The sequence below is a fragment of the Sylvia atricapilla genome, chromosome 9, assembly GCF_009819655.1.
Source record: "Sylvia atricapilla isolate bSylAtr1 chromosome 9, bSylAtr1.pri, whole genome shotgun sequence".
NCBI classification, from domain to species: Eukaryota; Metazoa; Chordata; class Aves; order Passeriformes; family Sylviidae; genus Sylvia; species Sylvia atricapilla.
Genome location: NC_089148.1, coordinates 21384831 through 21402993, shown reverse-complemented (window position 1 = coordinate 21402993; position 18163 = coordinate 21384831). Strand labels below are relative to the sequence as shown.

The 18163-nt window shown below is 39.4% G+C and overlaps 1 protein-coding gene across 3 annotated transcripts in view; it reads right to left on the bottom strand.

Annotated features, from left to right (window-relative positions):
* FNBP1L (formin binding protein 1 like) overlaps nucleotides 1–7110 on the bottom strand; it is a 56659-nt gene extending 49549 nt beyond the window's left edge. For all 3 annotated transcript variants that reach the window (XM_066325224.1, XM_066325222.1, XM_066325223.1), the window contains exon 1: nucleotides 6908–7110. In XM_066325224.1, coding sequence (XP_066181321.1) covers nucleotides 6908–6931 — 24 coding nt within the window. In that variant the 5' untranslated portion in view covers nucleotides 6932–7110. The remainder of the gene's footprint in view (nucleotides 1–6907) is intronic.
* Nucleotides 7111–18163: the final 11053 nt, after the last annotated feature.

Here is an 18163-nt window from a genome sequence, read left to right as displayed (position 1 = left end):
AATCTGCCTGGAATTTCAGCTTTCACTGAACAGTTTGTTCACCACTACAAGGAAAAAGCTGAACATATCTGGACTTCAGGGAATTCTCTACCAAAAAGAATTCAAGCTCTTTAAAAAGTATGCACATGTGCTGCATGAACAATGAAAACTTAATCTGTGTTGTGTTAAATAACTTCCCCTCCACAAAAAAATAAAACACCCTCTGTCACTCAATTACAGCTTTACCAACAACACTAAAAAGTGCTCCGCAAATATAAGGACTGAAGTATTTAAAGATACTATGTTAACAAATGAGGGTTTCACCCAGATCAACCCAGTGTAAGAACTAATTTAAATACACCACTAATTAATTTCTAGATATTAGACTTATTTCAGTAGCTCTACAGCACCAGTGACTACCCTACACCAGCAGTAACAACAAACCTCCTGTCTTCCAGTATTTACCTGCAAACATCTGAAGGCACAAATCATACTAACTTGGGCAAGCCTCAGCTCATGAGCACATTGCCAATAGACTTTTCCCATGCTTTTCTCCATCCCAAATTTGGAGGGATTTGCCATTCCACAGGATCATTACTCTGACAGATACACACTTTAAAGAAATCCTCAGTTTGGCTGAGATAAAAGATCCTGCAATCTCCAACAACCTTTTTAATATTCTCACTCAGGAAATCAATTGACAGCTGCAGCATTAAGAATCTTGATACAGACAACTCTCAGATTTAGTACTATGAACAAGGATACTGCAGACAATTTTTACAAGACAGCAACACTTTCCCAATGTTCAGAATTTCCAGATTAGTAAAGTCACGTGTAGTTTGTACAAACTTCATTGAAAAGCAGATACACTTCCAAGTATGTACACAAGTGGGGCCATAAATAAAAACAGATGCCTTTTTAATAGCTATCAGATCATAAGGTTTTCAAAACTCAAAAAACCCACACTTTCTAAATAGATAGTCAAAGACACACGTACGCATTCCTAAATTAAATTATGTTTAGCATCAAGCCCAAACTGATCAAGTCTCATGACACTGACACACCCCTTCCCGGAACAACCAGTAAAAAGGTCAGATGTTTATGAACCAGACAATTGCTGGAAAAATATGGACAAACATTTCCCACTAAAACTCTGTACAATTGTTTTCACACCAAAGCCTAAAGTAACTACACTTTCAATAACCAAGTATTTGATCCTTACATAACCTTCTAGTTGGAAATCTCAGAGGTCTTCACAAGGATGAGATAAGCCACAGAAAACTGCTTGTGAAAGACTGGAACCTCACAGCAATTAGGCATTTTATCCAGCATGTCACCCAAGACAGGGGAAATGTGTAACCATCCCACGCATCTGGAAAACACTGTAATCTTATACTTGAGCCACAAGACACATTCCTTGCACACATTTGCAGAGTATATTTGCACACAACAGCAAGAGTACTGATTGAAGAGAGAATCTATACAGGGCATTGTTTGCAATCTTTGGGTTAAGGTGACAGAGAAATCTGACGACAAAAAAAAAAAAAAAAAAAAAAATTCTGTGTTCCATCTCTAAAACATGCTCCTGTGAAACAGAGTATTGTCTTTAACAGAGTATATGTTAGCACTGGAAAATAAGTTTAGAAAATGCTAAGATTCAAAAGCACGTAAGAACTTCCATATGGGATATGGCTTGATATTTAGAATTATTTACAGTGGGTTTTTTTAATCTGTATTAACAATGCTGGTAACTACATAACCACATTCACATTAGCAGTCAAGAAAGGTTTCTCAGTCTTGAAAGAAAAATCTTTTTTTTTGCTTGGAAAAAAAACTTTTATTTAGCCAAAAAATAAATTTTCAAATCTAGTGAACAAAAATACAATAAATTACTACAACAGAAGCATGCTACAGAATAGTTAGCTACTTTTTAAATCTAACTCTTTCATACTTACATTCTGTGGCTGTTTTGCATATATAATTACACCTGACAACTTTTAAGATTAGACAACATCACCACATGATTTATCTTCTACAAAAAAGACTAAGATTTTAAAGCAAGAAACAATCTGAAAGCAGGACTGAAAGCCTAAGAAAATTTTTAACAGCTTTTGAAAAATTACTGATGCAACCAAGTTATTTAATATTTTTAAAAATAGAACTTGGGTTTAGGCACAGAATGAACTTTGTTGAAGGAAAGATTAAAAAGAGCACATCACCAAATATTCTTTGATCTTTCTTTGGTCCAACATAACTAATTTCTAAAATACTACTTTACAGCGCCAGTGGTTTCTTAATTATAAAAGATGGTGTGGTTCAGGCCCCAAGGAGCTCACAACAATAGTATCATTAAATCTTCTATAGCCATTTCTTTTTAATCAAGAAATCTCAGCACAAAAAGCCCTCAGCAAAATTTCTGTTTTAAATATTTATCAAGAGGTGAGAAACAGATGGCTAGACTGGTTCTACAGACTGAAAATGTTCTGACATGGTATTCAAACTCTTTTTCTGCCAACTGCTATTAAGGGGTTCACAGGGGTTGGAACAACAGAAGATGCATCCAAAGTCAAAAAAACATCCTTCCTGGTTGGTTGTGGTTTTGTTTTTTTTGGTTTTTTTGGGTTTTGGGGTGGGGTTTTTTTTTGTTGTTTTTTTGGTTTTTTGGGGTTTTTTTTGTTTTGGTGGTTTGTTTTGTTTTTTTTTTTTAAAGAGACAGCACAAACTCTTTAATTAATTTCCAAAGAAGCCACTTCAGAGTGCCAATCACACTGTCTCCTCTCATTACACCAACAACTTCATTATCAGCTACACTCCAGTCTCCAAAGCTTAGTAAGCCTTTAGCATCAAAGCAAATGCACTACATATTCAATCTAACAGCACAATAACCCAAGATGACAATAACCAGATGTATTTTTTAAACAGTCAATGTTAATGCTATTTGTACACTTTACACTCACCACAAAAAGAACTCCAGATGTACAGAAACATACACACTGAACAGATGCTCATGCTCAGAAGATTCTTAAACATATCATAATCTATCATTTTTATTTCCAAATATTTAAAGTTACTAAACCCCACCCCAATTTTAGTCCCATCTACCTATTCTTGCCTTGAATATTGCAGCACAGTTTGATAAAAGTCAGGGTACTAATAAAGCAAAAATGCAAGTCTAACTTCAATGCATAAACCCTCCTACTGCTCATGAGGTGAACATAAGCGTGCAATATTTGACAAAAGCATGACAAACTCCAGAAAGTTAATTCTGAAAAGTATCTGTAGCTAAATAAACAGCAGCAATTTTCTATTACTAATTAAGTGCTACTTTACAATTATGTGCCGCCCTTCTTCAGATGATTACAAATGTTACGTACAAAGAAATTATATTATAATAAGATAGGAAAATTAGCACCCAACAACCAAATTCTCAGAAAATGTATTTCAACTGAATTAGACAAGACTTGCCAGTTCTCACTACTCTATTCTAACCCTTAAGAGAATATTATGCAAAGCAGTTCATTGAAGTATCTTAGGTACTGTGTGGTCATACCATAAGGAATATGCTGCAAAGTGACCACAAAGATACACACAGCAATGAGAATAGAACTGTTAAATAATGCAGAAAAGGGGAGCATATTTCCCACAGCACAGAAAATAATGCGGAATTAAACAGTTCTAATCACAAGATGGCCTACATGATTTGACATTTATTTTGTTATTATTAATTTACGTTATTTCATACAATGCTATCAAAAGAAACACAACAAGGAGCATGCTTTTTGGCCAAGACACACTGAAAAGCACCAAGTGCTTTGGCTAATGAAGACATACACATTTTGTACGATACACACTCACTTCAGAGAATGCTGGTGTACTTATTTAAAGAAAATCTGCTTGAAAAACAAACAGCTATCAAATGTAAAGAATTAGAAAATATTGGCCAATCAAAGAAAACATTTCCTTTGTCCTGTCCCTGATGTAGCCATTTAATTACCATATGTATCTTGTCAATAACAGAATTGCTATATTTAATAACTATCCCATACATATCAGACACTAGTTGCTTTCCTTATCCTCCAATTTTTCTCCTGGCTCCTTATCTGTCTCTGTATTCATCTATGCTCAGTTTTTTACTCTATCCAAAATAGCATACAGTATAAAACTCCAGAACAATTTAAAAAAAAAAACACCTCAGAACTGTGAATCAGCACAAAATATCAAAAAACAGCATGAAGAGATAGAACTTAAGAAGGCAGAGTTGAGATATTAAAAGACCCTGATACAGAATCATCAAATGTGCTTCAATGAATTAGCAAAGCATACATAAGTAAGTGCAGATTTGAAAAACTATGATCTAGATACCAGTCTTAACCCTGAAAAAATCCACTTCCTGAGGTGAAAGCACTGCTGAAGGAGAGCCTTAGGCCCAGTGAGGTGTCCAGAAAACCTGAGCAGGAGAGTTCTGTGCAGCTGGGGACCGAAGAGGGCGAGTTCTGCTGGCCCCACTGCCATCAGCACACACAGAGCAGCTGCCTCCTGAAGCTTCACTAATGCTACCGAAGGGGAGTGATGGAGGAATTGCTGCACCACAACACAAACACGTCTTAAGAGTTTATTTTCATCTTGTTCAGAGCCCTGTCTTGGAAGAACCACAATACTTGTTCCTTGTGTTTTTAACCTAGATTTAAGATAATCCTTTATGAATTTAACTTTTGTGCCAAATCTTCAAAAAGTCATCTTTACTTGCCCAGCACAAGTTGTTAAAACAATTGAAGTTTAATACTTTTTACAGTAGTGAAGCACTGAATATTCCTCCAACTAAGAAAGCAGTTTGATTTATAAACATAGTAGATTTTTTTAAAGTATGATTAGATTCAATTTTTAAAAAAAATTTGAAAGTACCCCCCGTAAGGCAAAACCTTGCATTGTTGATGTCTAGATACATAGTTACAAGCAGACCATTTTATGTATAAGTTGCCTCAGTGCAGGTCATCTCCAGATATCAAGGGAAAAATACATTAAAATTTTGCTACAATAAAAGTATTGAAGTAAAACTTTTAGCTTAAAATTCTGCCATTATTTCTTCCAAATAATGCATAAGAATTAGTGACTTAGGAGAAAAAAATATAGTAGGTCAGAATAAATTTCAGCTAGTTTCACAATATTATGAGTTAAATGCCTATCATTAAAAGGAAGTCTGAGGTCAAAATCCATCTTTTTGAATACGTTTCTTAAATACACAACAAAGACAAGGACTTTCATATAAAACTAAACACAAAACAAAGTACAGAACCTTCAACTGTCATTTACAAGCTGAACAAAAAAAGTACAATTAAGAGACTACAAAAATGAGCAGATGTAAGTACGTTAAAACTCTGTTTTCTAAAGCAATACATATTGGAGTGCTTACAGTCAGTACTCACCCAAATTCCAACCCCCACTCTCCTCAAGTGACACTCACCTGAAGTACATACAGGCATAAGCTATGCACACCCTCCTGCGTGGCCAATATAAATCACAGCTTTTCTTTACTCCTTATTGCCAGTGTTACAACAGTTTTAGACTTCAGGCCTCCTACAGCAGTTACATCAGTACTCAACAAGCGTATTTTGTCTGAATTCTCACCACGCCTACAAATCCTACTAAAGCAAAAAGTACTATGCAAAACACTAACCCCTAAATACCTTTAAATCAGGCTTCTCCACGTAGTACACGTGATGCTATTACACCTTAATTTTGCATAATCAGACCCAACTTAATTCAGGCGGCTGGAGGAGCTGGGCCGGCACTCCCAGCGCCCGCCCCACCCCGGCTCCTCGGGCAGCCGCTCGTCTCGGCGCGGAGCAGATCTTTGCTCCTCCAGAGACTAATGGCCCCGCACTACAAAAGACTGATTAAACAACCTATAATGCTACGTCCAAATTAAGAGTTCCTGGACCAGACTTCAAGCTGCAACGTTTAGCTTTCTGGGTTTTTTTTGTTTTGTTGGTTGTTTGTTTGTTTTTTTCTTAGCATAAAAGTCTCTGCTTCACAGTCTTTAAAAGCAAATTTAGGGAGGGCAGGCGGCATTTAAAGCGGGGACGTTAAACCCTCCTTGGTACTGTTCTCTTTTACACCCAAGCATTCCCACGATCAGTGTTAGCTCCAGCAGGAGCGGCAGCAGCAGGAAACCTGCCAGAGGAGACACAACAGCCCAGCACTGCGAGCAGACATCGCTGAGCTCCGCTCCGGCACTCCCCCGGGAGAAGCCCCTCTCCGCCGTCCTCGGCACAGCCAAAAAGAGCCTTCGGAGGGAAGAGGGGAGCTCTAAGGAAAGACCTAACGCGAGACAGACACCGCCTGTCTCGCTGCTGCCAATTCTTCGTATTTAAAACAAATACAATGCAGCGTTAGCCAATGTTCTGCGGTACTTTTAGAGACAAAGCTGTATAGTAGCTGCTTCTAATTAGAGCCGGCAGCTGAAAACGCGTCGCTCGCCGGAGCAGCCCGGCGGTTTTCGGGGGAGCAGCAGCAGCTCTGCCGCCGCCCCGAGGCCGCCCGGTGCGGGCCGCTGCCCGAGCCGCGCCGGGACCCCGCCCCGGGCCGCTCCGGGAGCGGGGCGAGGGCCCCGCCGCCGGGCCCCGAGCGGGACGCTCCCGCGGCCGCACACAAAGCGGCCGTCCCGCCGAGCCCGCGCCGGGCGGGCGGAGGGCGAGGGGCCGCCGCGGGGAGCGCCATGGCCGCGCTCCCGCCCCGCCGCAGCCCCCGGCCCGGCGCCGCCGCCCGCCGCCGGACCCCCGCCCCGCCCGGGCCCCTGCCCGCCGCCACGGCGCCGAACAAAGCACGGCGCCTCGGCTCCGGCCGCTCCGCGCCTCCCCGGGGCAGCCGCCCGAGCAGACAAGGGAAGGCGGCGAATCTCAGACACAATGAGAGGCGAGCCCGGACTCACCCACAGCTCCGTGCCCCAGCTCATGGCTGCTCCGCGGGCAGCTGCCGGCTCCGGCAGAGGCGGGGATGAGGCGGCGGGCGGCGGCCGGAGAACGGGGCCCCCCCAGGCAGCGCCGGTGCCCTCGGTCACTGGGGAAAGGCGGCGGCGGCGGCGAGGAACAACGTCGCTCCCAGCTCCAGCTCCAGCTCCGCCCGGCTCGGGAGGGGAGCCGCGGAGGAGACTGGGAGAGGGGCGGGGCCGGTGGAGCGGCGGGGCCGGGACGGGAGCGGCCGGCGCTGCCGCGGAGCCCCGAGCGGCCGCGGGGACACGGTGTCGCGGCCGGGGCGGCCGCCGCCTCGTTACTCATTAACGAGGGGACGGCGAGGCCCGGGCCCCGTGTCCCGGCCGCCCGCGGGGCCTCGGCAGCGCTGAGTCACGGCCCGGAGCGCCGAGCCCCGCACCGCGCCGCCACAGGGACCGCGATCTCCGTACCGTGTACAGCACAGCTCCGTGTGAACAGCAGAGAGAGAGGTTAGGAAAGGTGAGGGAGGCAGCCGAGGGAAAATAAACCCATTTTTGATGGAGTGCTTGGATGAACCATATCACTGACTGTAACAGGGAGTTTCCTCAGCAACTAGAAAAGGACAGGTGTTAAATCCTTGTCAGAGATTATTTTTCCACCAAAGCGTTACAAAGCTACTAAGAGAAAGCAAATGTTTTGAAAGCCACCTGAACTAAATTCCCCTCTGAGGTCATGATTTTTTTTAAATTTTTCCTCTAATTTTTTGCTTAGAAATAATTTTTATAAGGTGGGATAAAAATTCAATATAATAATAAAATAATAAATACTGCTAAGTCTCTATATCATGAAACAAAAATTACTGAAATTAATCATTTTTTGATTCCCAAATCACCTTTCAGGTAATGTTCCTTTGCATCAGAATTTAGGTTTCGTTCTATTTTCCATACGAAAGGAACATAATTTTTTTTTTCAGATTGATATTAAATGATTGTACTACAATATTATTAACATCAGAATATCAAAAGAAGCAGTGGACCTCACAGGTGAATGTAACTTCTGGAGCAAAATGTTAATGGTACATGCATTACACCAGAAATACATTTGTGTCCATGGAGATCCACAAAATGAGTAAATGTGCTGTGCTGACCTTTGTGTGTGTTCTTGGCAAGGTAATGGTCACAAGCCCTCCACATTTTAGATTCTGAAGATGAAATTCCACATGTGGGCACAGTTCAGTTAAGGTCTGGCACATTAACTCGGTAGATTGTATTAATTACTGAAAATATTCAGCAAGCAGAACATATATTGAGGATTCAGGTAATGAAGCACAGATACTTATTAATAATTTTCATAGTTTACTTATATGTTTGAATTCACTCAACTTACATGGTTTTCAGGATTGGGAGAATACACCATCTATGAAATGCTGGAAAGATCAATCAGCCTTTTGATTAGCTACCAGCTTGTCACATATCTTTATATAGTTCCTAAAATATAATCAGATAATGAAATAACACGTGCTCAAAACACAAACAAGTAAAAATTAAAAGAATTTGTTCATTTTATGTGGCTTCAATATATCTCTTGTAAATTAATACCTATAACTTGCTGCACGTGTAATAATATTAGAAAGAAGCATTTTGACACTTTTTAGTCACACAGTAATCCATACTGCACTTGTCCCAACCAAGGCTTACAAATGCATGCAACTTTGGTCTTAGATGCCTGGTATGGGACTATTTTTTTAAAAGAGGGTCACTTGGAGAAACAAATGTACACTGAACCTTTAACCTTTAACTAGAGGAAAGAGTCCTGATGTGAATTTGAAATTTGTTGCCAGGAATTTTCACTTCTTGATTATTTCAGGAAAATTCAGATTTGCAATTGTTTCAGTTAAGACATCTAATAATGAACCCTAGGAAAACAACCTTAGAGCTAAAATTTTCAACTTTAGAAGCCTCAATAAAGTATTGAAAATTAATCTACTGGAAAATGAATCCCAAGTTCTAAATCTATGGGGTCAGAAGCTTTGGAAATCAGGCACTTAATTGGCACTCAAATATTGGCCTTTCATTGCATTAAATAAAGAAATAAATATTTATTTAATAGTAAATATTATTAATTAATAATTAATAATAAAGAACATTATTATTATAATAATTTATTTATATTTGTGATTGGTTGGTTAATACATGAGCCTTCTTTTACTTAACTCTAATTTAAATATTAACTAATTACTCCTATTTCTCCAAAATGTGCAATGCCAATATTCTCAACATATCAGAATTTGTTTTCTATTTAGAGCAATGTAACAAAATCAAATGTTTTCTGGTGATTTGTAGGCATTTTAGGAGAAGGAAACTGCAGCCTGTATCATGGGTACATTAATAAAATATTTAGCTACTCAGTAATGCTTAAAAAGCCTAATTCTAGCAATGAGAGGTTTTCCCAGGACAAACAGGATTCCTTCTTTCCAGGCAGCTGTCCCAAAAAACACCTTTACAAACCCTAAGGTAAAGCAAGCATCAAGGGCTGGAGGAGGTTCCAGAGATTCTGAGCAACTTCACAACCCCCAGAAGTGATTGAGAGGCTGCTCTGAAATACTGTGTAAAATAAGACAGGTGTTAGCACAGCACCTCTGGGCTACACCTGCCTTTTAGGAGCACATGTACACGATCAAGAGGAGCAATCAAAAGGTATTACTGAGCAGGCTCTGAACAAGCTACCACAGATTAACAGGGTAGGACAGCATCATTGCACCAGAGCACTGCTGCAGTCTGGCTAATTATTCATCTTTGGAAAGTTAACAGTTAGACTTCAGAAGTAGGCTGATTAGAAATTGTACACAGTAACATACTGTTTCTGGGACCCAACCTAGTGTTTCTGCAGGCATTGTGCTTCTCATTTTGCAGAGAATTAGCACAAAATCTGCCTCAAAGGGTGAAGAAAAAGTCAAGAGCAAAGCCTATTTCTTCCCAACATATTTCACTAGTTTTATTAGTGTTTGAATTTAAATATGGGCACAACTATTTTCAAGATTGCTCTCTGATTTTTACTTTGCTTTTAACGCATACTTCTTCCAAAAGTAGAAGCAAATATATGTATCAGGTACATACATAGAGATGTGCATTTCACCTTTACATAAAAAAAAGTCAATCAGTAAAGATCATAGATCACAATTAGCTACACAGGTAATTGATTTGAAGTCAAGAGACAAAAAACATTTATACAAATTATTGCAAAATTTCGAATTCATGCACTGTATATTAAGACCATATTACTGAAACAAATTTTAATTTATTAAAAATAAAGCAGAAGTCCGAGCAGCATAATACTTACCACTTCAGCTTAGTGAGAAATCTGACATCAGTCACTGTCACCCCCTTTTCCTGCTTCAGCACACTCTTCCCATATAAATCCTGAGCCATGCTCTCCTCCAGTTTAGCAGCTGAGGATGTGAAATGACCAAGCTGTAAGACAAGGGGAAGAGTCTCCCCCATCTCTGTGGGATATTGCCGGATATGTTAAAATTAATCACTTAGAATTTTGACATTGTTTCCATTATCAGGGAATGCAACTGGCCCTAAGCCTAGAAATAATTAAACAAATATTGCCCTAAAGATTTTTATTTTTCTAGTCACATCCTTGAAATCATCAGTTGGAGGAGGGAATGCAACTAAAGGGACTCAAGAACATATTAAAGACATATTCAAGTAATTTTACATGCAGCAAAGGCTTCATGATAGATTGCATTGTTCTAGTATCCTTGTAAACCACTAGCAGCTTCTGGCAGATGATAACAATTTATTTTTAGCACAGAAAATTTACTTTTAGATTTAGCTGTTTCCCCATCATTGACTCATGAACGCAGGCTTTAAAAGAAAACTGCCCAATTCTGCTTTTGGACTGAATCCACACAATTCTAATTATTACTGTAGTTGTGTATTTTGTTAATTCTGTTCACTTTTCAACAGAATCTACTTGAGTTTCCAAGTGTACCTAAGGATATTATCTTGGCAGAAAAACAATCTGAATCATTAATTTGGAGTGGCAGAAAAGCTGTCTGGCACTCCCTGTGGGCACACTTTCTGTAGACAGAAGCAGCTTAGCTTTCCACTGCCACAAAACTCAGCAGGACCAAACAAATTACTTCCAAATATCTCTGTCTCAGTGTGAGATGCTATTAATCCTTTTCTCTGCTGGCTAGCAGTCTCTTTGTCATATTAATATTGGATTTTTATACCACCACCACCAAAAAAAAAAATTACTTTCAGCTTCAAAACCAGAAAAATTCAGCTCCCTCCTTCCTTTACACATGTATTTCCCCCATCACCAGCACTCTAAGTGCTCTAATTTTAAAAAAATATTAATGTTCATAACACTTCCATGTGGTGAGTGGGTAATCATTACTTCACAGCTCGGGGAATACTTTGAGACAAAAGAAGAAGTGTCTTGACACTTCAGCTTGTGCCGAGCTGCCCACAGCCTTCCCGTGTCTCCTAGAGGCTGGTTAACCATAACCAGCAGTATGCAAAGTGTTGGGAGCTCTGCATCTGCCCAGAGACTTCATTCCACTCAGTTCCTATTTCAACTATTAGGCAAAACAGACTTACGGTTTTACTCTGAGTACTGATTTGTTTTTGATTTAAAGCAGAAAATTACCAGGAAACTATATTAGTCCACTCCTGCTTCAAGGCAGAAGGAAAACTTCATTTATTAGTGCAAACTCAGCCACTGCTTGGAATGACCTAATTCTAATTTTTCTCCTATCTCTGAATTTTTGTGGGAAGAACTGTACTTTTACTATCTTTTCCAGTCCAGTTCCTGTACTGAAATGAATTTTATATATCAAAAGGAAGGCTTGTTTCTTTTTTTGCCCCTCTCATCTCAGCAAACAGAAATACATCAACAGTCATTGGATAACAGAACTGAATGGACACTACAAACACAAGCTATAAATAGGAGGAAAATGAGAACTTCCATCTGCTTTTACCAAATATCCTGTGCTCACTTTTTTTGCCTGCACTATAGCCAAGAGCACATCTTTCCATGCCATATATAGCAGAGAAAATGTGTTGTCAATCAGCATCAACTAGCAATATTATAAGTTATTATTTTTATATTTTATTAAACAGCCTTATTTCACAGGAATTTACTTTTTTTTCCCCAGTGAAACAAGACTATCACACGACAATTCAGCATTTCCTTTTGATAATATAAACTACCCCAACCTGCAGGCTGGACAACTACAAAATATCAGGGAACACCCAAAATTTGTTACTTTAAAATATGATTTTCAAATCTCTAATGCTTGCATTGCCTGCTTGAATACAATTAATCCATTTGCTTCCACTGTACATCCCTTCAGAATCATATCAAAACATAGCCATAAATGGCTTTGCTACCTTAATTTCTGTTACCTCCAGTTCACCTAACCCATTCTCCCATCAACCCCTTCCATGCATGGTACTTTAAATTAAAAGAACATCAAGCTGTATCTAATGTGCAGAGTTAAGTATGGCCATGGTGAATTCTGATATTCAAATTTTTTTCATTACCTATTATCTATAGGCATAAAGATTATTAGCTTTTAGATAATAACCAAAAACTTGAACAGTCACTGCTCTCAGCATCAATGGCATCTTTGGCACATACAAGCAGAGTGTATGGATTGACATATGTATCAATAATGAAAGATGGAGACTCTGTCATGGTACTAATTCAAGCTGTAGGAAAACAAATAGTGAATGTGTAGCAAAGGATCAGCAGCACCCATTTTAAGACTTGTTAAGAAATGTTTTACTATCATCTGACTTTGAATTACAATCAGAAACAAATATATGTGCAGTTGTGCAAAATCTGCTTTAACATTTGAACACGCTCGGTATCCTAGGTTACTGTTTAGTCTCCCTTGCGCGTTTAATGTAGAACTGGTTCACACATTATCAGCACAGAGAGGCTCAGGTCGGCCTTAGTTTGGGCACACGCAGCCCAAAGCCATTTCCTGGGCTCGACAGCCGCCTGCCGGCAGGGCCAGCCCCGGCAGCGACACGGGCACGGCACCGCCTGCTGCTGCTGCACTGCCGAGCTGCTGTGCTCTGCTGCTGCTGCACTGCCGAGCTGCTGTGCTCTGCTGCTGCTGCTGTGCTGCTGCTGCACTGCCGAGCTGCTGTGCTCTGCTGCTGCTGCTGTGCTCTGCTGCTGCTGCTGTGCTCTGCTGCTGCTGCACTGCCGAGCTGCTGCGCTGTGCTGTGCTGCTGCTGTGCTGTCGAGCTGCACTGCTGAGCTGCTGTGCTGTTGTGTTGTGCTGTGCTGCTGCACTGCCGAGCTGCTGTGCTGTCGAGCTGCACTGCTGAGCTGCTGTGCTGTTGTGTTGTGCTGCTGCTGCACTGCTGCTGCTCCAGCCGGTCCCGTGCCACTGAACGCCGTGCGAGTTACATCAGTGGGAAACCGAGAAGGCCAACGACCCCTTGATTGTCCTACCTTCCATGCAACTGCAGGTCGTCACTTCTCTCCCTTTAGAGGATTTCATTTCAGTGGCCAGGGGTTAATTTCACGTGTCCTTCCCTTATTTCACATCTGGGGTGGTTCTTCCTTCTTTCATGAGAAAGCTGATGTCCACTGCATAATACCACATTTAAATGATGCATGGAAAAAATTCCAAAGGATCACAATCTGTAAGGAAACTCAAAAGTTATTCACGCCAAAGAAAACTGTCTCCTTCCCATTATTAATCATATTAAAAGAATAGAAATCAGGAAATAAATCGACAATGGGAATGAGAACAGTATGCAGTGCATAGAATAGATATCCCACTAAGCAAATAATTTATCTTTCTATGTCTCCATCTCACATTCATAAAGATAGCTACAACTCAGTTTATCATTTTTATTTCTTGCAAGTGAGATTCTGATCAGAGACTAACTGCAGAAACTTCCAAATAATCCAAGAGGAACAAAACCAAAAATAAAGAAATCACTTATGAAAGAATTTTGGTTTTGTGACATTGCACTTTTGAAGCTCTATTTAACTAAATTCAAAGTGCAATGCTTGCTCTTTGGATTTCAAAGGCAGATCAAAATCAACAGGTAACCAATTGCATCCTAGTAAGAGACTTTTCCTCCACATCCCTTTGTCTTTGTACATTTTTCCCTTTGAGATGAGGTTACATGCAAAGGGAATATACACAACTTATTAAGACTGTTCTTTTCCCTCCCTAACACGCTCATCTTCTAGTAGCCAAGGTTTTTCTCTTTGGATTTACCAGTATCTTGAGAACCCTCCTGTTTAGATCTCATCAGCAGATAAATTTCCAAAAACCAAATACACAGAACATAAGGGTTGAGTTGCGTTGCTACTTTGTGTCCTTAATACCTGACCCACAAAAAGAAATTATGTCACTATTTCCTATGTCCTTTTTTCACATTAAAATATGCACTATTTTCAGCACCAAATAAAAAATTTACTCAATTTGAGGAATAAATTGCCCCTCTTGGGGTGGAATTCCCTCTTGGCTTGGAATATAGAGGCCACTGAGGCAGGTTACAAAAACACATCTCAACAGAGATATGTTTGAAAACTCTCAGCATTCAGAAGCTTTATCCTGCGTCCACAAAGGAGAAACTTTTAATTATGCTGTTGTAATAGTCAATTCTAGAGATTTCATTTTAGGGAAACGGGCAATTCTCAATCCCTTTTGCACACGCGTAAATGAAAACCACAGTTCAAGCAATCAGTGAAATGTCCTCCCTCCAGGCTTGCCTGCTCCTGCAGTTCTTCCCACAGCACCGTGATTCATGCCCCAGATCCTTCATCTTTGGAAGGGACACCTGCCAGCCCATCATCTTCCTGAGAACAAAGTCAGAAGGGTGATTTTACCTCAGAACATCCACTAGCACTTTTTAAAAAAGGTAAAACAATACTTAATTTTTTTTACATATTTTGGAAAAGATAAGTCACTAACAGAAGTGACATTGAGTTTAGACCCATTTTCACATCCTGCAGACAGGATAAATACCTTTTCCTATTCACTCAAAAACTGTCCCTTCATTTTAATGATATCATGTATCAAGATGAAATAAATTTTGTCTGTAACATTTTATTTTGTTCACATTTTTAGAACTATATATATATATATTTTAAATAAAGGCATTTTAAAAACTAAATTTTTTGTAGAAATGAAAATATTATTTTTCCAACATTAGAACATATTGAAAAAAACCCAAGTTATTAATGATTTAAAGGTATTGAATAGAATAGCTAATCTATCAGATAATATAAAAATATATGTAAGTACATACTTAATAAGCAACTGTATTTAAAATCTGATTTTTACCTGCTTGAATATTAATTGTCTATGTGCGAAAATGGCACCAGTTAGGTGTTTACATTACAGTAGAATAAAAAAAAATATTGGCCACAATACTCCATACCTATTTTTTAACATTTTTAGAGAGTGTCTCCTTTATTGCAGGCTGGGATGGTGAAGACTGTCAGATTTTTCTTTACTAACACTGCCACTGCCCTGACAAATTTACTTCTCTTCCATGGATTACACTGCTGCCTAACTGAGAAAAGAAACTACCTGAAACTAAAACAAGACTGAATTTGATTTCTAATTCAGCTTGGATTTTCACTCTGAGCTTTCAGAATGACACTTGAACACATTAATGAAACCAAATCCTAGTCCACAACCAGCAATCCCAAGCCCAATGCTATTACAAATAAATGCTTTCATCTCTGACAATTACTTTTACAAGTCTGTTTTCCCAATTATTTGCTCTCTAGATGATTCACCCTACCATGAAGATAACATCTTTATTGTCTGCATAGTGCACCACCTTTTAGTTCTCTAGTATGTGAAAGTGTTAACTTCAAAGCACAGTGTAACTTTGCACACACCTAATTAATACTTGTATCATGCTTTGAAGATGTAAAAGTTTACAATTACTGAATAGTAAGTTTTGAACTAATACCAAAACTGGATTAATACTACTGAAATGAGTGTGGAAATCAAAGTTACACCATGCAAGATTACTACTGCAATGTTAGTCACCCTGGGTGGGGGCTGAGGGAAAAATCAATTATTTCCTTTGAAACAAGATAATAACAATCTGACGTGTTACAAAAATGAACCACATGAACATTCAGCCTTAAAATTAGGTGCAATCTTTACATAGTTTAGTATACCTCTTATAAATCTTCACCCCAGGTATGTAAAGCATAGTAGCTGTTCCCATTTAAAATGCAGGGAAAAAACCCTAACTGGTTGTAACAAATATGGTCCATCCTTACCTGAACTTTGGTTCAAGCTGTGGGATAGAAATCTTCATGTGTTCCTGCAGTTGATGCAACAAGAAATCATGGCCATGAAGAATTAAAATGAAACGCCTCTTTCCCCAATACATGCAGGAGCATCATCTATTACAGATTTCCAGATTACTGAAATTGCTGCTAGGCTCATCCACACAGCAAAACCTATGTTTACTGGATTTATCCATGACTGATGTATGGGATTAGGTGTATCTAATTGGATTCACTGTCTAATTATTTTGTTGCAAAACCTTCACTCCCCAGGTGTTGGCTTCAGTTGCATTACAGCACAGTACCACAGAACAGAACATTTTCCCTCAATCTGTTTCTTTCCAGAAATGCACAGCTTTAGCACATTTGTTGCCCCACATACCCAAGAACTGGAGTAAGTACTTCCAAAGCTGTTATTAAATTCTCAAAAATCCCTGATTTCTGTAGCAATGGTGGCATGGAATCAAAACAAAAAGCATTCATTTAAATCAGGAAAAAAATTCAAACTAAGCACAAACATATTTTGAAAAGGAACCCACCCATTGGTCCTGATTGCCAGCAAACCTTGATGGGCCAACAGCAAGGCTCACAGACACTCCTCTTCATCACTGAGCTGCACCCACACAGCATCCTTTAGTGTCCTTTTAACAAGTCTGAGGGCTCAAAGAGCTAGTACTGACTGTAAGCAAAATCCATCTGAACACTGGCCAGCATCCCACTGATGTGCTCTCACTGTAAAGCTGCGGAGTAAAATTTTTCCATGTCAGACAGGTAAATAGTGTAATACCAAAAGTAAATTTAACCACGACATGCTTTATCTTTCATATTACACTTGGCTTCCTCCTCCTTCCACATTATTGTGTACATGGTTTAACACAAAGTCACAATTCAACCCTAGGAAACTAAAATGAGGTACACATTTCAGAGTAAGGGTTTGGCTGTTCCACAATGATCATTAGGTCACGACACTTGGCATTGTTTCAAATGCCAAGTCACCTTTACTTGGCTTTGTTTCAAATGAAAACAATCTTCCCGTACAAAATGATCAACCAAGCATTATTACACACAGGCCTCCTCTGTGGTGGTACTTTTAAAAATCTGAGGAACATCATTTATAGTTGTGGCTTTCAGGGATATTTTCTTTTGTGGCAGAAATTCCAGTGTTTCAAAACATAGCTCAATTAGCCACGTGCAAATACTGAAATTCAAATACCATTTTAGGCATTTGATGTTTAGAATCCCTAAAGACACTTCTTTAAAAGTACCTCAGTGTAGTAAATACAACTATATTCATTATCCATAATGTCATGCAGATGTGAACTTTATTAAACAGAATAGAAAGAATTTCATATGAAAGTCACTTGAGCACTCTGAAACACTGTCAGAGTAATTATGGAAAACCCACAGATAATCTCATTAACTCAGTATTTAATAAACAGACACATCCTTATATATGTTTCTTGTGAGACAAAGCAACAATACATTCATTAATCAAACTTTATGCTCTATGTACCTGGTGTACCAAAATCATGAGGGGTACCATAAATTCAGAAATCTGTCTTCATTGAGCAGCTCCTGCATGGAAGCACAACAGCAAAGCAGTACAAAATTTTGTTGAAAGATCAGTGAAGATTCTCCCTGAAAGTGCCAGAGTTTATTTTCATACTTGGGGAAGAATGGCTGAATAAGTGATCTCTAATCAGGACTATCTACATGAAATTAAGGTCTTACTATCTCAGCCTCTGCTTGTGACCTTTTACGTTATGAAAGTATTTCAGCAGCTGGTATACAATCTACAGGGCTTTTGTGCAACTCCTCAGGTGCAGAATGTCAGGTTATAAAAATACATACATACTAAATGCAATTCCCAAAAGGAAAGATAGCAGGTCAAGCCCAGAAATATTGTTTGCAAGCAATAACAACCACAGTGCACAGCAATGCTATCCAACAGC